General features: G+C 34.1%; 1 protein-coding gene across 4 annotated transcripts in view; it reads right to left on the reverse strand.

The window, feature by feature from the left end:
* The window catches only part of LOC117907149 (formin-like protein 14), a 30234-nt gene extending 19492 nt beyond the window's left edge, over positions 1–10742 (reverse strand). The window contains exons 1-7 of one of the 4 annotated variants that reach the window (XM_034820581.1): positions 10727–10742; positions 9737–9924; positions 8863–9566; positions 8552–8773; positions 6696–8452; positions 6129–6258; positions 834–905 (exon numbers count right to left, since the gene is read on the reverse strand). In XM_034820581.1, the coding sequence (XP_034676472.1) occupies positions 834–905; positions 6129–6258; positions 6696–8452; positions 8552–8773; positions 8863–9566; positions 9737–9809 (2958 nt within the window). In that variant the 5' untranslated portion in view covers positions 9810–9924; positions 10727–10742. Of the gene's footprint in view, positions 1–833; positions 906–6128; positions 6259–6695; positions 8453–8551; positions 8774–8862; positions 9567–9736; positions 10088–10414; positions 10645–10726 lie in introns of those variants that run through there. The other 3 variants (XM_034820573.1, XM_034820565.1, XM_034820590.1) reach the window with 3 other exon arrangements.
* Positions 10743–25070: the final 14328 nt, after the last annotated feature.

Consider the following 25070-nt stretch of genomic DNA (forward strand, 5'->3'; position numbering starts at 1 on the left):
AGGCCAAGGTGTGTTGTACGAGAACAGAGGTCATACTCAGGTTGTTGGTTACACAGATGCAGATTGGGCTGGCTCACCCACAGATAGACGTTCCACTTCAGGGTACTGTGTTTTTATTGGAGGTAATCTAATATCTTGGAAGAGTAAGAAACAAGATGTAGTGGCCAGATCTAGCGCTGAAGCCGAGTATCGAGCTATGGCTTTGGCAACATGTGAACTCATATGGTTGAGACATCTTCTTCGAGAGTTGAGATTTGGAAAGGATGAACAGATGAAACTCATATGTGATAACCAGGCCGCATTACATATTGCATCCAATCCAGTCTTTCATGAAAGGACCAAACATATTGAAGTTGACTGTCATTTCATTAGAGAGAAGATCGCATCAGGATGTGTTGCTACAAGTTTTGTTAATTCAAATGATCAACTAGCTGACATCTTCACTAAATCTCTCAGAGGTCCTAGGATTAAATATATTTGTAACAAGCTTGGTGCATATGACGTATATGCTCCAGCTTGAGGGGGAGTGTTGAATATGATGTATTTATAGTGTATAACCTTTCCTTGTTAATATAGGACACATATATGGTAGGACACATGTATGGTAGTTAGGACTCTTAGCCTTGTATATATATATATTTCTCAATTGTAAGTAGATCATTCACATTAATGAGAATCAAGGTCTTTCTTCTTCCTCTCTCTCTCAACAATATGTACCAATAAATATGGAGAGAAATCAAAGAAGACCAAAAAGCAAATTGATTTCAACTAAAACTTTCAATTTTACATTATACCTAGCAACACCATACGAGAAAAGGGAAGGATGAGCTTACAAGCATGTCTGGCAAAGGAATTTTTATTTTTGTCAGCATTATCTCACAATTATATGCTCTGCGCAAATCAACCTGACAGATGGAAACACAACAAAAGGCTTACATCTAGATATACAAGTAACTTAACAAACTCACATTCTTAAACACACAAGTAAGAGAAATTTCTTAACCAAATAAAGAAAAAAGGAACCAATGCATGCCCTTTTCAACAAGACTAAGCATAGACTTTGAGTCTTAATATCATTTGACCCAGGGGCCAGGCAAACATTGCCAGATTAGACAAAAGCAATCATGAAAGCTTACCAGAAATTAAAAACAAAAAATAAATTATTCATTAATAGAAGGGTTAATAGGTATATCCAATGTGAACTCATCAAATTCCAATTGCAATGTCATGTCAATTGATGAATCCATGTTCTACACTAGAAGGCACCCTCCTCATTTCCCACAGGTTGTTCCTACCAAACTTCCAAAATCAAAAATAGAAAATAAATTTTTTTGTTCAATTGTGTATATGTCTAAGGGTTCCTAGAAGGAACTTAGAGGAGAGCAGTGAGAATTTTCTAGAGCACCCTATTTCTTTTATACGAAACAAAATTTATTAAAGGAAAGATAAACTAGAAACAAAAGTAGAAACCAGAAGCCTTAGAAAGCAAACTTGAGATCCTTGTTTTTTTTTTCTGAAAGGTTTTTAATTTTCTTAATTTTTTTTTCCACATAAATATGTTGTAATAACATTCATGAGACGCATATCTAGTCCTTCTGGGACTGCCAAACTAATTAAGAAATGATATGTGATTGCGTCCATGACGGGAGAGAATGTTTCCTCATAGTCAATACCAGGTTTCTACGAGAAACCTTGTGCTACTAATCGCACTTTGTATCTTATGATCTCATTATTCTCATTGAGTTTTCATACAAATACCCATTTGTACCCAACAGGTTTTACATCTTTAGATGTTTGGACTATAGGTCCAAAAACTTCTCATTTTGTTAATGAGTTTAACTTTACCTGTATAGCTTCTTTCCATTTTGGCCAATCATTTCTATGTCGGCATTCTTCCACATTTCGTGGTTTAGGATCTTCATCATTTCTTATGATATCGGAGGCCACTTGGAAAGTGAAAATATTGTTAATAATAATATTATTTTGATCTCATTCTTCTCCCGTGTATACATAACTTATTAAGATCTCACAATTTTCAAGTACTTGTGCCTCTTCAAAGGCTTCTCGTTCAATATGTGCCTCTTTAAGGGTTTCTTGTTCAATATGTGTGCCTCTTTAGGGGCTTCTTGTATTATTTGTGCCTCTTCTAGGGCTATAGATTTATCAATTTTAAACTGATCAATTATTTTTTATGGCCTCTTTTAGAGTGCCAAGTTTTTCTTGGGTACTCCTCTTCTGGGGAGTTACATCCTTTGAGCCGACAAGTCTACCCCACTTCAGGCATATCTTAGATTAATTTGGTAATTGTCTTACAGGGACATCAATCCGTGCTAGAGTATTTGCAGCCGGGATATATGACTTTGTCACTTTCTTTGTCTTGTAATTGATTTGCAAGATTTTGCAAATGAGTGATCCTTTGAACTTCTAGTTCACATTGATTTGTATGAGGATCAAGATGAGTCAAATCAATGCATTCCAAATAATTTCAAACCGTTCTTCTAGAACTGGCTCTTCTTCCCCTAACGGCGAGATAATTATCTCATTAAAATGATAATTTGCACAACAAGTCATTCTACCTTTTACATGTATAGGTAGACTAGTCACTAAATAAAAACTTCTGGTTTTATAATGTACATCCATATGATCTTTTACCCCGGCGGACCAAGTTGGTCTTAAAAGATTCTTCTGGATCTATCATCATATAAAGTGTCATTCACATGGAATCAAATACTACTAATGACATAGTATAAGCTCTTTTGGAGCCTTTAATTAGGTTTCTATCACCTGATATATTATTAACATTGTTTATCATCAATATTGTGCAATTAATGAGACAAAAGTTTCATCAAAGTAACTAGTCATAAAATATTGTCATAAAGACTTCGTCTTTATAGAGTTTAATAAATATTATCATAGAGAAAAAGTTAAAATCAATGAAAAAATAATAGTCATCGATGATAACTTAACTTAATAAGTTGTGTAAAAGCGCTTCTTGGTTACAAAGACCCATAGAGAGGCCAAAAAATAAATATGATCCTTTTAACTTTATAGCGAAGCTCTCTCCCTCAAAGGTTTTAGCATTTCTCAGTCCATATCAACCAGAAAGTAACCGGCAAAGCACAATGCAGTAGAACCTCACTTCTAGCACCTCTAACCCCTGAAAAGTTTTGGCTCATATCTGAGATCTATCTTGAAGCTACCGACTAATGCCAAGACATAGAGAGTGAACTGCCAAAGATCACATGCGAGGAGAAAATGGAGGACCAAATGATCAATGACCTCACCACGTCCCCCGGAAATAATGCATCTGGAATGTTGATGGCTCTAAAAGGTCTTCAGATCAAAATGATGCCAAAGGGAAAACCAAAGAAACTTTTTGAATACAAAAACACAAATAGAAGACAGATGATAAGTGTTGTGCAGCCTATCTTCAAGTAAACTCCTTTAGTTGTTGATGGATCATCAAATTCCTCTCAAATGTAATAACCCATAGGGTGACTATACAATACATTGCCCACAAAAATATGCCCCAAAGGCTCCTCTTAAAACTCTGGAAGCAAATAATTGTTATATCAGCCAAGCCCCTTGAAGCTATCCATGTCACCAAGCTAAGTAGAACAATCCCTATGATAGTTCAATAAAAATAGAAATAAAAGAAATGTATAGATACTCCACTAATTTCCTATCTTGGATACATCTCTAGAGGCTGATAACCAGCAAAATTTCCTAATATGAGGTATGCTATTGGTATTGCTTCTTTTTAGCCACTAACCAAGCCATGTTCTAATTTCTGGAGCACCCTTAAGTCTTTCAAATAAGTTTGGTTGAGGGAAACATGATAAAGTTATCAATCTTTAAAGGAAAGCCAAAGATGGATTAGTTAATTGATCAACATCTTTCACACTGGAAGGATAAGGATAATAGAACATGAAACAAAGCAAAAAGGAAGAAAGGTCATTAATCTCATGATCAATTAAATTCCTTTTCAAGAAGCAAAGTCCCATGAAAGTGAATCATGAGAAGGGGAGGGAGAGAAAGAAAGAGAAAGAGAGAGAGAGAGAGAGAGAATGTGATAAAAATGCAGGTCTATAATCCTCAAAAGACTATATGCAAAGATAATAAAACATAAAAAGCAGGTAACCCCATGAAAGATCCTCCCAAATTCTAATCCACGGTCCATCACCATCAACACATCAAGTATGATGAATGAGGTCCTAGTAGCCCAAGAAGATGGCCCTCCTTGAAGTTGGCATCCCTTCCAATAATTATTATCCCAGTCATAGATGCTTTTATATGGCAAGTTAAAAAAATTATACTCCCCAGGGAAATGCCACAGCCCCATACCAATCAGAGCTCTATTCCTCATAGAGTTTTTCTTGAACTCAAACCGCTTGCCCCACTCTTCCCCTTAAGATTTTGGCTAGCAGACTACTTTCAACCCAATCAAGTGGCCCCTATAACCCTCCCAAAACCCAACCATCAAAAACCTTCCGGATTTCTCTATCCTAAAGCAACTTTAACAGGAACTTTAAGAACATAACAAGCCTAGCATAAAAATGTAATAACAATACTTCAAGAAGGTTGATCAATCAAAGCATAAAGGATTTCCAAGAAAGATACATTTATGGAAAAAAACAAAGTCCAGGTAAAACTGTTGTGCCACATCAGATAAGGCATAATGCACATGAACTTGATGAATATGGAAGGAAAAGGGGAATATAGCAAGAAAGTTGATCAATCAAAGGATAAAGGATTACAAGAAAGAAATATTTATGAAACACGCAAGGGTCTAGTAAAAACTGTTTCGACGCATCATTTAAACATGCCCTGATGAAGATGGAAGAAAAAGGCCACATAGCACGTGATATAAAGGCTAAGAAAATGTTAATATAGTGAAAGCCTTTGAAGAACACAAGGAGAAATTCAAATTGGAACCAGAACATGATCTGTCTGTGAAAGAGTGAGTGTACAAATGGGATCTTGATGCAGATAGCCTAGAAAAATGAAGCTCCTCTAAAACAACCAGATGATGACAGAGAGAAAGAGAGAAAGAGAGAGAGAGAGAGAGAGAGAGAGAAAGAGAGAGAGAATCATTAGAATCTCCACCATTAGCCTCAAAACTCTATGAATCACAAGTTTCTTTGGAGTTGGATAACCTCAAATCCGAGAAAAGACATTGGATATCTATGGCACAAGGGAATGAAATCTAAAGTCAACTCTGCATTTACTCATTTGAAGATAATCACGGTTGAACAAATAGGAGGAATTCCCAGGATTCCTTCCACTAAACTTAAAAACAATAGATAGCTAGAAGGATTAATAAATTTAAAATTATGCCCATATTAGGATAATCCCAATGTCACTGAGCGGGGAAACTGGTGGAAAATGATTTATAGCATCAAAAAGATTGCTTGATGGTATGTGAAAGTTTGGGAGGCAGTGGATCGAGTGCGAAACAAAACCAGTAGCCCATGTCATTGGATGTCCATTCTTACATATTATTATATCACTTAAGATACACAGATGACCTCTCAGAATTTCACTTTTGGGAGCTACTTGGCTTCCAAGACAACTAGCATGTTTCAATGCTAGGTAGAATATTATTCCTTATAAACTTCTTCAAATCTTATTTGATAACTTATTATTTCCAAATCTTCCATCACAAATTATAAAAACTTCCAAAAACTGTTGAGGTCTTTTTTAGTAGACAGTAGCTGCTGTGTTGAATGCCAAATGAAGAAGGCTAGAACAATTAAGAAATGCAAATAGATTTTGAAGCACATATAGAAGCAAGGGATTACAAAGGACAAAAATACCCCTACCCAGCTCTAATAAAACCAGTACCCAAAACAAAACCCGAAGTAAAAAATAGAAAAGAAAAAGAATTCTACCTTTCCCCTTACAATCTTGATATACATATCCAAATAGTCAAGCAATAAGCTATAAGAAAACTAAAAACAAACAGCACACTGTTAATTTTTAACTGCAATTAGCAGAGGCAGAAATATGCCTTAATCTAACCATGTCTAGTTCAGTGTTATGTAAGAGTCATGATATCAAGTACATAACCATCTGAACCAGTATCAAACAATTACTGTAACTGCCCACCGGAAAAAAATATCAATTACCAATTGAACTTTCTCGGGTTTGTTGATATTAGAACCACGTCGACCTCCACCTTTTTCAGTGCCCTTTCCATCTGAGGTAGAAACCGCTGAAAATAGACTTTCAAGTTCTGATATATCTATTTCAGGGGCCCTAGTAAAAATTTTTAAAAAAAAATTAAAAAATGGACTTCCATCAGGCAACATCAGAAATTACATATATATAAATGAAAGGCAATTACACAATCACTTAGCTTGGCATAGGATTGAACAAGCAATGACTGAATATATAAAATATGGAAAAGTGAGAAAGAAGAAAGTATGCCACCCAACATCAAAAAATTTCTCTAATATTAATGTCAGGGGTTGCAATATGACACATGAATATCATGGAGTCTGAGGCCAAGCTCAAACTAGAAATCTCCAAAGTCAAACTGCCAAAGGAAATTAAATATGTGGCTCAAGAAACTTACATTCATGCCAATTTAAAAAGTTCAAGCAAATTGCTTGAACTAGTTTTCACTTTTCATCATCTAAAACAAGAGATAACATATTATTTGATACTCATAGAAAAGTTCCACATTCACTAACCTTGACTGATTTTCCTGTTTTTGAGAATCAGCCCATAAACTCCCTTGCACTGCTCGGGTAACTTTCACCCAATGCAAGGGCCTTAATGAAGCTTTCTTAGGGGCAGTGGTAAAGCCTGTACTACCTCGACCTTTTCCATGACTTGCTGACCCTGAAGAGGCTCTTCCCCTTCCAGTTGGTGGGGGTGGGGGTGCATTGGTGCCCTTTGCTCCAGGTGGTGGGGGTGGACCTGGCACTGTGACATAACTTGGTGGTGGAGCGGGGGCACCAGGAAGCTTGGGTGGTGGAGGTGGGGGAGCACCAGGAGGCTTTGGTGGTGGAGGTGGGGGAGCACCAGGAGGCTTTGGTGCTGGAGGGGGGGGTGGTGGTGGTGGTGGATGGGCACCAAGAGGCTTGATTGTTGGTGGTGGAGGTGGGGGAGGTGGGGGTGCACCAGGAGGCTTGGGTGCTGGTGGAGGAGGAGGGGGAGGTGGGGGTGCACTAGGAGGCTTGGGTGCTGGTGGTGGAGACGAGGGGCAAGAAGCTTGTCGGGCGGATCCTGGAGGGAGCGGCGGTGGAGGTGGGGGTAGAGGTGGTTGAGTGGCATTGCTAGGATTACAACCCAAAGAAGGTGGAGGAGGTGGAGGAGGTGGAGGATGTGGAGGTGGCACCCCACGACTTGAACTAGATCTAGATGTTGAACTCAATGAGGAAAACATAGGCAGAGGTGGAGCAGGTGGTGGAGGAGGTGGAGGTGGCGGTGTTGGCTTATTACTAGATGAAGAGGAAAAATCTGGAGGTGGAGGGGGCCCTTTAGAAGAAATAGAGGTGGGAGGTGGAGGTGGATGAGGAGGAGGAGGTGAAGGACCTCTACCAGCAAGCATGGAAGTATCACTATTGGAGACACCAGGGAGAGGAGGGGGAGGTGGTGGGGGAGGTGGAGGAGGACCTCTACTAGCAGGAGTGGGAGGCATTAAAGGATTTCCATTAGATACATTGGGGAGAGGTGGAGGAGGTGGTGGAGGAGGGGGTGACGGCGCTTTATTAGAACTAATAGGTGGAGGTGGAGGTGGAGGTGGAGGTGGAGGTGGTGTAGATGTAGATGGAGGCAGAAGGTTTCTGTCAGAAGCATATGATTGGGACATTGACAAAGCACTTCCAGGTAAGGGTGGGGGCAGTGGTGGTGGTGCTGATGATGGTAAGGATGCAGCTTGAGGGGCAATTGTACCAGAGATAGCAAAGGGAGGTAGAGGAGGTGGAGGAGGTGGTAAGGTAGGCGGAGATCCTTCAATAGGACCTGATGATTGCTGGTGAACAGATGACATAGCTGTTTCAATGGACGCTTGATTTGAAGCAGCTGGAGGACTAGGAATAATATCAGTTGCTTCATCAGAAGCGGAATCCTGAAATGAGGGATCATCAAGGAAATTATCTGCAGGTTCAGTTGTGTTAGTGAGGCTATTAACCTTTTCAGAATCCATAAAATCCAAACTATCAGCAATACTAGATGCATTATTTTCTTCTTCTGAGTCAGCAGGTGATGTGCGTGAACTGACTTTATTTGGAAATCTTGAAAGTTCTTTCGCATCATTTAGAACAGACAGTTGTTTCAATAGCCATAAAGTAGCATCATCACTGTTGTCAACCCATTCAACACCACTGAAGAGTTCTTGAACCCTAGAAAAGGCTTCAATAGGCAATCCACCTTGCTCCTCGCCATTTAAAATTTCAGTCGGTGCTCTTGAAGGAGAGATGCTCTCGACATCGCCAAACAGAACCTGAACTTGAAAATGAAATTTACAATCAAACAGATGGATGGATGAATTATAAGGAAAATCCCTAAGAAAAACTAAACCTAAGTTTTCAAAAATAATCACCTCTGCTCGGAAGCCCTTTGGATACCGCTCCTTTGAGTCCCAGAGTATGTCCAAGTTTTCACAGTTTAGCATCAAAATGTTGGATCGAATAAAAGCAGTATTGAACATTACACGAAACATCATAACCTCCCTTTCTGAATCCACATCTAAATGGACACACTCTAGCACAACATCTCCTTGCACCATACACTGAATATCTATTTTAATCACATCACAATCTGCCTGCAATACAAGAACATTCATACAGCCACATGCCAATACAATAGAATAGAAGCTAACATAAGATGATTGATCATTCCATAAACCTATACCTGGCAGTAATGTCGAATAGTTTTCCTCTTCTTGGACATAGAGAATAGCATTTGGGTTGAGAGCCCACCTTTGCTATGGAGATTTCTACCAAAAATACGAATAATTGGCCTGCATCCATTCTGTGAATCAAAACTTGGAATAGCACGAAGAAACACACAATCCAAAGAAAGAGCTCGCTCAGGAGGTGGCCATTCTGGAGATATATTCCTTCTCGCCACATACTGGAGATAACGAAGCTGAGATGGAAATGGGTTTAATGGAGACAAGAGCTGCAAAAAACCCTTTGGAGCCTCTCGATGGACGATTTCTAGCGTCTTACGTTCACCATTGTGCAATTTTCTAAAAATCAAGAAGCTAGCTAAAAGTAATGCCAAGAGCGGCCAACCCCCTCTCTCACAATGGAGCAGAATAATATTCTGCTGACTCCCAAGTGAAAGCCAACTGCCACAAACTCTAAGAAAATGCTGAATCAAAGACAATGGAAGGAGGGGACAGCCCTCATATTGTCGTGGATAGTCCAAGACAGTGACATCATACTCGCACAGAATCTCTGCAAACTGACTCCTTTTCTCACCTTCCCGAAAATTGAAGGCAAGAAAGGATGAATCGGGGTATTGCTCATGTAACTCGTTTATAATTTCATGTAAGTATATTTGGTACATCCCATTGGGCAAAACTTCAGTCGAAAAGCATGAATCAAAAACTGCAACAAAGACATGAACCCAATAACTAGATATTAACTAAGGCATTGACAGATTTTCGTCAGTTTAAAATTAGAAACCATACTAACACCTCAACCCAACACCCAAAAATTAGACAAACACCCCATAAAATGAAAGTTGAGTGATTCAAATTAGAGAATACGGCTCTTACCATACACTCTATCAACAAATTCAAGCAAGCCATCAGGGGGTCTTCTGTAAAAGAACCTACTCAGAAGGGACATATTTCTCAACGAAATTTCAGCTTCAGAACCTGAAACAGTGCAATCCTGAAACTCAGCGCTGATCTTCTCTTGTTTGGTTTCTAAGAAAAACTTGAACAATCAAGATTTTCATTACCTGGGTCGCCAAAGAAAACCAAGAGATTAAAAGTCCAGAGCTAGCTAAGTGATGATTTCCCATTTGAAAATTCTTGTTTTAGCTGAAATTTAAGATTCCCAATTTGCATTCTACTGATTTCCTACATTTTCTTGGCACCCAGACAGGGTGAAACGGACTGAACCTTAAAAAAATGTTATTTCGAAACTCAGCACTGATCTTTTTCCTGTTTTGCTGCCGAGAGAACCTCCAAATTCAAAATTTTCCATCGTTTGTTCCCCGAGAAACCCAGGAAGAATAGAAAAAGAAAGGACCCAGTGAACAGAACATAAAACAAACGAGTTGGCTTAGTTAAGTAAACTTCGATTCAGCTGAACATTTTTTTCCCTTTTTAGCTGAATCATAAGATTCCTAATTTTGTATTATTTATTCTCCTACATTTTCTCGGCAACCAAACAGGGAAAAATACACCGCACGTTAAAAAAACGTAACTTTGAAACTCAGCACTGACCTTTTCTTCTTTGGCTGCGGAGAAAAACTCAAAATTCCAAATCTCCCATTGTTTGTTTCTTGAGAAAACCCAAGAAAGAAAAGAATGAAAAATAAATAAATTGAAGGCCGGTAAACTAAACACAAAGCAACGATTCGGCCTAGTTAAGTGAAGTTTCTTCAGCTGAATTTGCTGGTTCAGCCGAAACGAGAGAGTCAGAATTTTGAAATGGCTTAATTTTCCTGCATTTTCTCGGGAACCAAACAGAGGATAGAACACTGCGAATCTGAAAGGAAATCAAATCTAGGGGAAGATTTAGAGAGCCGTACGAACCTGAGAGAAACCCGAAACTTTGTGGCAAGCGGTGGACTCGCTTTTTCAACTTCTGATTTCAAATTCTGGATCCCATATATAAACCTTCTAAAAATATTTCAAATTTTAAAAAAATAAATTTTTTTTGTCCATTTTTAAAGGATATCAATTAAAATATAACAGTGACTAGTACACCGTCCGTGCCAATCGGGGGGTCGGGTCGTACCCACTTTATCAATATGCCTAACTCATGTCAAACGTGGCCCGAGATTTGATTAGGATTTATAAGGATGGGAATCGAACGGGCTCGGGACAAATTCCCTCTTGACAATCCTTGTTTATTCAAAATAATTTTTATTTTTTATTCTATTAAAAAAATTAAACGAAGTGAGATGAGACAGGACGGGACAAGGGACTATGAAAATTTCTCATACCAATCCACCCTACCCTGTTTGGTTTAACTTTTTGTTTTAAATTTTTAAAATTTAATATATATATATATATATTAAAACTTTTTTAATTATATTAAAATAAATATATTTTATAAATAATAAAAATGTTATAATTTTTTATAACTTATTTTATTAAAAAATATTTTAGTATTATTATTATCATAATCATTATTATTATATATTAAAATAGGAAAATAAAAATTAAATTAATTTTATAAATAATCAGGACAAAATGGTATTTGAAACCTCCCCAAATCCATTTTTAAGGTTTTCAAAAAAATTTCAAACTGCCCTACCTTATTTATTTAAATTTCAAACATATCCCATTATGGGTGGGGTGAAAGGGTACCCAAAAATTCATTACCATCCATAATTAGAAAATTTCGGACAATTCGGATTTTTATGTTTATAATATATTCTCTTGATAAATAAAATATTTATTGTAAAATTATAGTATATAAAACATATTATAAGGTTTTAAAAGTTAAATACATGTCAAAACCATAAAATATATTATTAATTATTAATTTAATATAAATGACAACTCAAAACTTAGATTATGTTTGATTTTTCAAAAATATAAGGAAAAACATAAAGAAGAGAAGTAAAATTGAAATAAAATAAATTCAATAAATTATTTTATATATTATTTTTATTTTATTTTTATTTATTTTAATTATTTTATATAAATATTAAAAAATTGGAAATAATTTTTTTAAAATAATAAATAATAATAATAATAATTTTTCTTAACTTTTTTTTTCTCTCCACTTTCAAACAACCAATCAAGATTAATACTTGAAAATATTTTAACAATCAAATTAAAAAGAGTCGCCTCCTTTCCTTTGATTTCATGTGTCTACTAAACATGTAAAGGTGTGGGACCCACGCGATTTAAAGGAATGCCATTCTCCATTCAAACTCCTTTTAGAAACTCATTCCCTTATGATTGGAATTTTGACAAAAAAAAATATTAAGATTAATGTTATTATTTTAAATTAATGTAAATACATATTTAAGTGTGTTAAAGCTTGAATATTAATGTGACAGAATAGCACATAAAAAATAATAATAATGGCATAACAATCAAAGAGAATATCTTAATAATTATTCTTAATTAATAAACCATAAATATTTTTAATTCAAATTTTATTTTAACTATATAAATATATATAATACTTCTAAAATTCTAAAATATCACAACTTGATTTTAAAATCTTATTGATTAAAACTTTGTGTTATAAAAAAGTATTAGAGGGTGTCTGTTTTTTAATTTTTTATTAATAGTAATTTACTTTTTTTGTTTTTCGATTTTTTTATAACTTATTATAATTTTTAATTGAATAAAAAAATCAAAATATTTGACTTTTCCTAAAAAAAATAATATATTGATTTTTCTTTTATCTTTTCATGCTTCATAGAAATAAAATATTATAAAAACAAACAATTTAATACTTAACACTATTAAACACGATTTAGTTTAAAATTTTATGTAGAGTTAAGTAAAAAAAAACAAACAAACACTACCTTAGCATATATTTTTTTTCTAGGAATGTTTTCATTTTTCTATTTTAACTTAGTTGAAGTGAATTTTTCTTGACAAAACTAGAAAGTAAAAGAGGATTAGGAAGGAAAACAATGTGAGGAAACGTTAAAAATGTATTTGAAAAATATAGAAGATAATTTAAAATAAAAAGTTTTTAATTTTTGAAAAATCACTTTTAAATTCCTACTACTTCTACCTGTATCTCAATTATTATTAAAGTAGGTTAGACCATCTCGTAATCAATTTCGATTTACTTTACCAAAAATAAGTTACAATGGTTTTGATAGTGTTTTGATTGGAAGTAGTTTTAATAGAAGTACATTATAAATGATTTTTTAATTTTTTAAAAATATTTTCTAAATTTGTAAACATTTTCTAAAAGCACTTTCTAATGAACTTTTAGTTGTAAAGAGAATATGATTCGACTCGTGCAACGGTGCCATTTGATTCATCCCCGGCAACGGCGCCATTTGATGCGACTCATGGTAGCTTAGCTTTAAAGGCGTATCAACAAAATTTATACCTTAGATACTATTACTAAAGTAGCCAAGCTACTATAGCATAGTGGTTCTAAGATCGTTCACTGGGAAGGGTTTTCGCAAACACAAGTGATATTCAAATTAGGAAAATAGGTGATTTTCTTATGGATGTTAGCTTTAAAAGAAGATGTAAATGTTTTAGAAAGATTTAAACTAATTTAAGCTAACATTAAAGACTAAAATGATAGGGTGTAAAAACAAGCTTCTCAAAGATAGGATAGCTATGCTCTGGCTCTTATGCAAATTGGAAATCTCAGGATAGGCTCCTCGCGTTGGGGTTGCAACTATGGTGATGCTTGCTTCCCAAACCGGTATGGATTTAGCAAATCAATTTTTAATCCTTTAAAATGGCAAAACAGATGGTAGTGAATTTCATCAATGGTTATTCACCTTAGACTTCCTTTGAATGGCTCGTAAGAGATAACTAATGGTCTAAAGCCAAAAGCTTACCAAATATCGGCAACTCAAAGTCATTCCAAGTGATAAACTCACCTTTCAATGGCCATTGAAATTGGTTCTAATGGATTAATGCAAAACTTGGAATTGAAAACCTCACCTTCCAATAGCTCGTAGGAGATAACTAATGGATAGAAATCCAAAAGCTTATCAAGTATTGGCCGTTGGAAGTTGTCCAATGGAAATAAAAACTAAACTTTGCATTAATGAACTATTAATGAAAAACGATTACCTTACCTTCCGGGTACGAGAAATTTCCATGGGAATGCATCCAAGCCATCACATAACATCCATACTTTGAGAAACTTAAAAGGTTTTAGCCTCTCATCCTTGGGGATTTCATCCACCAAGGATGTTTGGCTACTAAGAAAATAAGAAAGAGAAGAGAAGGAGAAACAGAGCAAAGCTCTGTGGTATATTTCAATATATATGGGTATATTACATATCTTCCATCAACGGATGCAAAGGAGTTTATATAGAGAAGTTTTTCCAACCTTCCTAACTAAGAAATCTTATGATTGGTGGATTACAAGGAGAAGAATGGAAATTTATACAAAAATATCTAAAAGAAAAGATCTCAAGTGGAGTCGGCAGAAACAGGGGAAGGGGTGTGCGAAATTTTCGCACACCTAAAGGGGGTGTGCGAAATTCGCACACCATTCGCACACCGCATGGAAGTCCAGTCGGGTCATTTAATCAAAAACATTTATAAAACCTATGACCTCATACTAGTGTAGCAAAGCTACTATAGTATAGTGGCTCTAGGGTCGAACTCTGGGATGGGTTTTCATTCTACCAGTGATATACTTGAGATTAGAAATTGAATTTAATGATTTCCTTTATCAAAAACTTAAAGCTTAAAAAGAAAATAAAATTTGTTTTGAAAGTGTTTGAAACTAAATTAACATAAACTAATTAAAAATGGAAGAAAGAAAGTTTCTCGGAACTAAGGATTGCTAGGATCAAGTTTAGAATGCAAAGTGGAAAATTCCGGATTTTTCTCCTCGCATTGGGGATTTAACCTATAGTTATTTCCCGAACCGGTATAGGTTTAACAATGAAGATTTAATCCATAAAAATCAATAGACATGGTAGTCAAGGTCCATTAATGGCTTTAGATACTATATAGGTCTTCACCTTGAACCACTTTCCAATGGCTCGTACATGATAACTAATGGACTAATATGGATCTAGCAATAAGCATCCATAAAGACCTGAAGCTTACCATGTATTGGCCATTCAAAGTGATTCTAAGGGATTTAAAGCAAAACTTTGGATTAAAAAGCCATTTATGAACTTCAACTACCTGTATTTAATGCACGAGCGTTTTCCACCTTTGCATCTGGACTTTTCACCTAGCTTCCTTCACTCCAAGAAACCAAGAGTTTAGCCTCTCATCCTCTGAGAAAACATCCTCAGAGGTTGTTTGGCTTCCAAGAAAAAGAAAATAGTAAAGAGAAAATAGAAAACGAGAGAGCTCTGTATATTGCTAAGTGTTAAGCTTAACACTCGGGTTACATGTCTTCAAGAGGTGATTTCCACCCCTTATATAGTTTTTACAAAAGCAAAGCTTTTCATTGGCTTGTTACAAGGAGAAGAAAGGAAATTACATCAAAAGAAACTTAAGAAAATATCTAAAGTGGAGTCGGCAAAAACAGAGGAGATTTCGCACCACGCATGGGGTGTGCGAAATTTTCGCACACCTGGAGCAGTTTTCTTCCGAAGGTCATAACTTCCTCGTTTCAGCTCCAAATCGTGCACGGTTTGAAGCGTTGGATTCTTGACTTCTTGAGATTCGAAACGGTATATAGCATGTAGAAAATGGACTTCGGGAAGTGCTCCAAAAGTGCCAAAGAACACTGCAGCTGCTGTCCTCAGATTTCCTCCTTGCTTCTCTTTGCTTTTCTTCTTTGGTTGGCTTGTCTTAATGATCCAAAAAGATGTCAAAACACTAAAACTAGCCACAAATATGATTAGAAGTCATTGCTAGGTCCTTAACATGCCAATTGGAATAAAGGTGAAGAATTACTACACAAAAGTGCTTAAAACATAATGACTTAAAGGTGTAAAATGGCACTTTTGGGTAGTAATCAGAATATACAATATAAAAGTGATTTTGAGTTCCTAAAATCAATCTCAAGTATTTATTGTCTTCTTTTTTTTTTATCCTTTTGAAAAGTTTATTTAGTAGGAAAGATACTTTAAAATATAAAGGTATATTTTGGAGTATTTTAAAAATTGTTCTCAAAAATTAGTTTTAAGACCGGATTTTTGAAGTAGTTTTTCATTATTTTTAGAAGCAAAATTTCATTTGGTAACCTAATTCTAAGAAACAACCTTATTCTCCATATTTGAGAGTAAGATGGTATGAAAAATAAGTAAAATTTATATTATAAAATGACCCATTTTTGTTTTCTTAGTTCTTAAAACAATTTATAAGAAAATAAGAGTTTGTTTGATAATAATTTTTGAAAGTATTTCTAAGATTTTTAAAACTTGAATTTTTTTTATCATTTAAGTGTTAGAAATTCTAAAAACATTTTCTAAAATTGGTATCAAATATAAAATGCGTTTGGTACTTATTTTTAGGAAGTGTTTGTTGCATTTGTAACACTTGAAAATTTTTATTTTTAAGTATTAACACATTTCATAAAATCACTATCAAACACTCTTATATTCTAAGTAAAACATCTAAAATTTATCCTATTTTGAATGTATATATATTAAAAATAAAAAAAATAAAAAAAAAAGCTATTTAATGACAAATTTACCCAACATTTTCTTAATGCAAAGCCAAGCCTCGAACATCTAATCTCAACTTCATTGAAATATGATATTTTAAGGTTAAAATGTTTAATAAGAGGAGGTTTTAGAACTAATTTGAATTGAGAGATGAAAATTACTTTTTAAGGTGTGTCTAATTGATTTAAATGGAACTTTCATAGACTTTTGAAGAAAATTAATTATCAAAATCCTTCATTTAATTTTTGGGGAAAATATTTTGATATTGACGGATAAATATGTTATAAGTATTTGAAAATATTGATTTGATATTGATAATACTTTTAGAGAATGTTAGTCCGTTCTCGAAAACTCTATGAATATAACATCGAATTATTTGTTTTTGAGGAAAAATGTTATTTGAAGTATGTACAAGCTTATTTGAACTTTACGATAAATTTGCTTTAATTGAAATATGCATTAAGGAACATGTGCTAGAAAAAAGACAAATCAAATTATAAAAACAACAAAAGGAAAATTACAACAAATGTTAGGTGTTTGCTCTTAAAATATTCGATTGGTTTAGAGTATGATGATAATGTGCTTAGGATATTCTATTAAAATTATTCATCAGTTGTTACAATTTGATGAATAGGAGTTAACAGGTAAGATAATCAAAGCTAAAACATGTTTTTCTATTGGTCCAATGATTATTATATATGTTGTTTTTTTTTTTTTATAATCCACTTTTAATGGAAACCAAATTTATGGGTTTTGTTTTCTTCTTTTCTATTTGTGGTCCTTTTTTGGTCGTCCAGTATGCTTGTTTAATTTTCCAAAAAAATGAAAAATAAAATAAAATAAAAAAGAAGTGAGAGATTGCATTAAAAACCAACAAAGAAATTGAAAAATTGACAAATAGGTCTATTTGGTAACTGTTTTCGAAAATAGTTATAAAAAATAACTTTTAAGAATAATTTTTGAAAACTATTTTTAAATGTTTTATAAAATAAAAGTTTGTTTGGAAACTTAAAATGTTGTTAATATATTCTTAAGATTTTGAAATATGTTTAAAAAATATTTTTTTGTTTATTGTTTTATTTTTAATCATTCTACATGTTTATATAATTATTTTTTTAAATAATCCTTAGAAAACAAGTGAAAATAATATAAAATAACTAAAAGATGTTTTATGAAAACACCACGTTTTTTGTTATTGAGAATAGAAAGCAGAAAATAGTTTTTAGTTGCTAAAATGTGTTGTCAAATGCGTTTTCTTAGTTTTTGTTTTGAAAAGAAAACTGTTATTGAAAACAGTTACCAAATAGATCAATTTTTTATGACAGTTTTAAAAAACACTACTATGTTATTTAAAACAAAAGTCTAGTTAAAAATTTAAAACCTTTTCAATTTTTTTCTTTGTTTCTCAACATGAATAAAAAAAATTACATGTAGTGTTTTATTTTTAATTATTCTCTATATGAAACCAAAATGTGTTTAGTATCAATTTTGATGATAATAAAACAAGGTTTATAATTAATGTTTTATCTTAAGTGTCGTTTTAGGAAATAAAATTTCTAAAGAGATAATTCTAAAGATAAGTCAAAAGAATAAAAACAATGTCCTAAAGAGAAGATAAATCAAAACTTTTCTATATGATATCTTTGTAAGGTTGTTGGTGCACTAGGTTCATATTGCATTTCATTTTACTTAAGCACCAAAATTCATCGAAGTGTTAAATTGTTTTAATATTTTTTTTTATAATTGAATCATTTCATTTTTTGATTAAAATCTTGAGTCAAATTCTTTCTAAACTTATCTTAAAAGATTTTAAGAAGTTAAACATAAATTGTTTGAGGTTCCACACTTCAAACTGGGTTGTTAAACACTTTATAGTGCAACCCAATTGAGGATGTGAGGAATTGATTGAGTTGGTTAGGCTCGACCAATCCAAGTACATTTTTGTCACTCTCACTTCTAGTAGTATATGTCTACCTAATTAAGAACCAAATGAGGTCTTGAACCCCAACAGTCATTTATCAGTATAATTAATGTTTAACGACTAGTAGTCAGTTTGATCGATTGGTTGATCGATCGACCCTAAACTATGTCTAACTGCTGGTTTTGACTCTAAGCTTCATTGTTTTGTAAGTTTGACATTCTAAAATATTTCTTAAACATATTTTAGCCTTAGAGAAGTGTTTTTAGTGCACTTTGCTTTCAAATTGCATATCCATTTAGTGCACATCCGTGATAGTTTATCTTATATCTATTTAAGCTTAAACTTATACTAGGATTTTGTGAGATTAATTTTGGGTTATCTTTTGTAACATTTATGAAGTGAGCTTAAGTGTCGATTGAGGGAAAAATCTAAGAGTGAGGTATCACTTAGTATTTGTCAAATGTTGAGCATCATTTGGGGAGTTAAAGAATTGGACATCTTTTGAAGAAATTGTATGTACCCATTGAAGCCAACTAATCCAATTATAATGCTTAAAGTCTTATGTTAGAAGCCTTGGTTTAGTGAAATCATCATTTGGTTATGAGCTTAAAGAGACTGGATGTAGGTTAAATTATGTTGAACCGTTATCGAAATCTAGAGTTTGCATCTCTCTTCCTTTCTTTCCTTATTTTATATGCAATTAGTTTTCTATTATATATTTTTTTAATTACATATAATTGTCACCTGCATTTATATAGTTTAAATTTGCAAAAGGTGGTCATTACCCTATTCATCTCCCTTCTAGTGTGATTACTTTTAGTTGATACAACTAAAATCCCAATATTTTCTATGTGTCCTATTATTTTTAAAACAATCCTCATAAAACAAGTTAAAAGAATTGAAAATAATTAAAATATATTCTTATAAAACACTTGATTTTCTGCTTGAAAGAATGAAAATTTGTTTTGTTAAGAATAGTTTTATTTGTTTTGAAATTTACATTCTTTGGTTGTTGGAAATGAAGTAAAGGACACCCTGAGTTCGAGTGAAATGACAAAGTTACATCTCTTTATTACTCATTTTTTTAGGGGACCTAAAGATCTTTTTGCATTTAATATAGTATGGATGACTTGGGCTTTGGTTAATAAAGGAAGATAACACATTCTCTTTCAATTATTAATTTGTTTCCTTTTGTAAATAGCCTATTGACCGTAAATTAGTTATATTATAGGTTATAATTTTAGGTAATTACAAACTTTCAAAACTCATATTCTTTATATATATATATTTCAAAATCAAAGGAATAACATACAATAATTTACCAATCTTATTCGTCTTCAACATGGTATCAGAGCATTCAAGCTCCTTGGCTTGAAAACCCTAACCACCACTTCTTCTTCTTTCTTATCTCTTTTTCTTTGCCAAAGCCATCTAATGCTCCTCCTCCTCCTTATAGCCTCATGGCCACCTAAGATGCCACCACTTCTGCAATTTCTACTCTTAATATTCACAATACTTATGAGTCATACCAAACACTCATCTTAATAAATGTTTTTGCTTAAGCCCCACTTAAACTAACCACTACCAACTATGTATCATGAAGGCTTCAATTCCAAACCCTATTCATTGGCTATAATCTCCTTGGTTATATTGAAGAAACCAACTCTCATCCACCCACCACTCTCATTGCTAACAACACCATAATACCCAACCGAGCCTATTCCTCATGGCATCGTCAAGATCAATTGACACGACCCATTTGCCTGTATGAATCACCTTACTTCAATTGGTCATATTTACCTCGTTTCAACTCCAAATTACCAACTGTTTGTAACATTGGATTCTTAACTTCCTAAGCTTCAAAACCATATGTGATTTTCTCTAAGAAACTTACTAGAGATAGTCCCAAATTTAACTCAAAGTTACATCAATCCTAAGGATCCATAGGATTAATTGTGGATCTAACACAACAATAGAAAATTTGAGGAATTTGATATCTTTATTTCTGTCTCAGCAAATATGACGAAACCTAAAAATCATCCTAAATGCATTTATTGGCTCCTTTTTACCCACCATACTTCCATTCATTACCTATGCCACAACTTCTTGTGAAACATGAACCATCTTTGCTAATACCTATGCCAACCATCATGTGGTTGCATTAGACAAATTAAGAGGCACTTTAAGAATCCCACTAATGGTTCACAAAGTATCACTATCTTCCTACAAACTATCCAAGTCCACGCTAATGAACTTGCTCTTCTTGGTGCCCCAATGGATGAAGAAGATCTCACATAAAATCTTTGATGGTCTCAGTGACAAATACAAAGAACTAGTCTTTTTTGTTCAAGCGCGTGACATCCCAATCACGTTTGATGAGCTCTATGAAAAGCTCCAAAAATTTTGAAGCATTTCTTCATACTAAGCAACAAGCCTTGGATCACCTCCCTATTGCTACTAATCCGACTCATCGAAACACAAATTGGTGTCCATCTTATTCCCTTAGTCATAACAAGGGTTGGCGTCCATCCTCTCCCTCCAACAATTGCTTCCTCGTCATCTTCATTGTTGGACTAAATTCAGTACCATCACAAAGGGAATACCCATTTCTACGCTCCTACCAAGGTTTTTGTCAAATTTGGGGCCTCCAAAGTCACACTGCTAAAAGGTGTATTTCCTTTCACTTCATACCGGTTCAAGCCTCCATGCATTCCCATCCTCCCAAAACCATGGCAACCCTGTGCTCATCTTGCTGTCAACACCATTTCCAACCCTACATCATGGCTTCTTGATAATGGTGTTTCACACCATGTTACTGTCGAATTGAGTAATCTTTCCTTTTATTCCCCATACATTGGCACCAACAACATCATGATTGGTGATGGCACAAGGCTTCCTATCACCCATACCCGTTCCACCTCTCTTAATACTCCCAATACTACATTTTTTTTTTAAATAGCATTCTTTATGTGCCTAACATGAAAATAACTTGATTTCAATTTCTCAATTTTGCACATCAAATAATGTATCAATTGAATTCTTACCTTTTTTTTTTTTTTTTATGTGAAGGAACTTCACATGGGGGACAATTAAACTAAGGATGGAGTGCAGGAGTGGTTGGTTTCCCCTCCTAAGTCATTACCTTTACATGTTTTCTCCAATGTTAAGACTACCTCATTCGAGCGACATCATCAATTAGGCCATCTTGTTTTTCCAATTTTGAAGCATATTGTTTCTAGTTGCAATTTAAATTTGTCATCTTCTATGTCATCAAGCCCATTATGTCATGCTTGCAATTGCAATAAAAGCCACAAATTATATTTCACTACTTCATCTATTCTTTCATCCCAACCACTTGAAATTCTTGATGTGTGAACTTTTCTTGTTATCTCTTATAATGATTTTAAATATTATGTTATTTTTGTCGATCATTTCACAAAGTATATTTGGTTTTATCTACTTAAGCAAAAATCTCAAGTTCTTGATGGATTTTTTTTATTTAAGGCTCTTGTGGAAAAATGTTTTGATCGTAAAATCATCACCTTTTACTCCTGTTAGCCCAAGGGTTCTTCTAATCGTGTTTTGATGATAATAACCATGGTTAAGTTGCTAATTATTTTGAATTAAAAGAATTTAAAGTTTTAGTTTGGAAATTCAAAAGGATATCCGAGAAATTCATTAAAGGACCTAATGGATGCAAGATCAAGACATATAAAAGACTTTTTAATCTTAGGAAACATAAGTAAGTGGAATGCATGGGTGTACTTAAGATTTTTCATATCTTTTCATATATTTTAAAAATTTTGGTTTATGCATTAAAATTAAATTTTAGTTAAAACCTGAGTTTTCTTATACAAAACTTAGGCAAATCGTTTTAAATTTAACTTATTAATACTCCTAAAGACCTTACTTAAGTATTAGAAGTGAAAAGAATAGAAAAAGATAGGTTTTCGGGCCTATATAAGCGAATTGATTAAGGGACTGGTCAACTGACTCAACTAGATAGCATACTGATCAATCAATTAAGCCTTCTTGGTTGAGGATAGATCGAGGGATGCAAAAAATCTTCTCTTTTTTCCAATAGCTATACATTCCCGGTCGATGGGTACGTTTTCCCGGTCTTGGTCCAATCGAGGTTCAGTCAAGATCCGATTGAGACCCAATGATCACTTGTCATGCATTTATTACCCCACAGCTAGTCAACCGGTCGACCAATAGTTTGACTGGTCAAGGCTACTTTTTGAATTTTTGGCTCTAGAGGCTAGAAACTTATATATTGAGAGTTCCACTTCACTTATGACTAAGAGAACACTTGCATTCTATTATTTAACTACCTGTTCTTCACTTAAAAGCTCTCATTCTCTTCTTGATGCATTAAATCCTCACTTGCATACTCTTTAAGTTCACCCTTGTCATTCTTCCTAGCATTTCAATTGTATTTGAGCCTTTATTAAGCTAAGTTTGAGAGGTTTCCATCTTATATTTTGAGTGTTTTTGTGAGTGTTAAAAGCTTCAAGTGAATAGAAACTTGAATGGATTGTGTAATAGCTCATTGGAGCCAGAATTCAAGTGTAAAGATGTTGGAAGCTTGGTTGAACCTTTAAGATAGTGAAACTCTTACTTGATTAGGAGCGTTAGGAGAGTAGACATAGGCAAGGGGTGCCGAACCATTACAAAATTTGTGTTTGTCTTCTCTAGCCCTATTTCCTTATATTTATGCTTATTTTTCTTGAATTTGATGTGTTTGAAAAAAATCTTTTAAACACCTAATTCACCCATCTTCTCTTTCCCTCTTGGATGTTTTCCTAATTAAGATTAGCTTTATTTTCTTAACTCCGATAATGGATGTAAATACTAAGCTCTTACAAAATTTCTTACCACCCAAGGTATCTTTCACTTCACCACTCCCTTAAACACAATGGTTATTCTAAAAGGTGTAATTGTCATATTATTGAAATTGACTTCTCCTTTCTTTCTCATGTCTTTCTTCTCCTTACCTTTTGGTCTCATAAATTTGCCACTCTGTCTATCTTATGAACCACATGCCCATTCTCATCTCTCTTTTCCTTTTGAGAAACTCTTTAGCACTTTTCCTAACTACTCCAAGCTTAGTGTCTTTGGTTATTTTTTATACCCCTGGCTTCATCCCAGTTCCACTCACAAGCTTGCTTTCTACTCTAAACCATGTGTTTTCATAGGGTATTCTATCACTCAAAGCGCTTATATTTGCCTTGATATTTCCATCTAAAAAATCTCTGTCTCTCGTCATGTCAAGTTTGATGAGTTTGTGTTTCTATAGACCCTCCATTTTGTCCTCCTAGCACATGTCCTATTAGGTATTTGTCTAGTACTTTACAGCAATTCCCCGATGGCTTATTACTACTCATGTAGTCTATCTTTTCTGAGCCACCTTGGAGACTTTGGTTGAGGGATTTATCTAACCCCATTGTGACACTTGGCAACCCTAATTTAGACTTAGGCTCACTTAGGCACCTTAGGCTCATTTAGATACACTTGGCCCATTAGACACCACCTTATGCACACTTAGGTATCTTAGGCCCATTTAGATACACTTGACCCATTAGGCACCACCTTAGGCCCACTTAGGCACCCTAGGCCCATTTAAATGCATTTGGCCCACTTAGGCCCACCTAGGCTCACTAGGGCCCATTTTGGCACACCTTGGCCCACTTAGGTTTATCTAGTCTTTCTTAGGTCGCCTTTTTGGCACATCTTGCATGGTTGCATTGCTTCATGGCTCACATTTTTGCATGGCTTGCATGACTTTCTTTTTTATTATTATCTATTTAGCCATTTTGTATATTACTTTGTGTATTTTTATTTTTATTTTTATCATTTCATAAAACACTTTTATTCAATCTAATAATTTTGTAAAATACTTTTATTTTTTTTAATCTAATAATTTTGTAAAACACTTTGAATATAATCTAATAATTTTGTACAATACTTTTGTTTAATTATCAAATACTTTTATTTAATCTAATAATTGTATAAAATATACATTTTTTTGTCAATCCAATAATTTTACTCATTTTCTAACAAACACTTTTTTTTTTATCTAATTTAATTTATTAACTTTGAAATTTTGTAGGAAGGTATGGAGCGGCATTTTGGATAGAAAAATCAAGTTGATTTTAGGGGGAAGATTCGGTATGCTTTTAGGAAATGAACGAATGTTGGTCAAATGGAGGATTGGGAGCACATTTTGGGAAGGAGTTGGGTTGACATTCTGGAGGATTCTGAGCACGCTTTGGTGGAATTCTGGTGGCTGACCTTTGAACGACATAGAGGTCATGGATAAGGAATGTGAAGATTTTTTCTGGAAATGTGGATCATTCAACGGTTAGGAGGAGCAGACATGAGGAGGATTGACAGGATATTTTATGGCTAAATGAGACTGATTTTCGGGGAAGATACATGGAGCACTTTATTCAAAATGGGAAGCAACCGGGGAGAAGAAAAATGGGAAGAAAGTGGGGAATCAATCCGATGAAGACAACATCATTTTTCCTTTTGAAAGAAAATATTTCCATAGTCAGTTTTGGAAAGTGAAAAGAAAAGTTGTAGCGTGTATGTGGAAAAAAAAGTGAGAGGATGTTCAAGAAGATTAAAAAAAAAATTGTTTGAAAAAATGAGAAGTGACACCATTAGGGGGAAGAGATTTGCAACCGCACGGGGGAGAAAGCTT

Source organism: Vitis riparia, chromosome 2 (assembly GCF_004353265.1).
Source record: "Vitis riparia cultivar Riparia Gloire de Montpellier isolate 1030 chromosome 2, EGFV_Vit.rip_1.0, whole genome shotgun sequence".
NCBI lineage: Eukaryota > Viridiplantae > Streptophyta > Magnoliopsida > Vitales > Vitaceae > Vitis > Vitis riparia.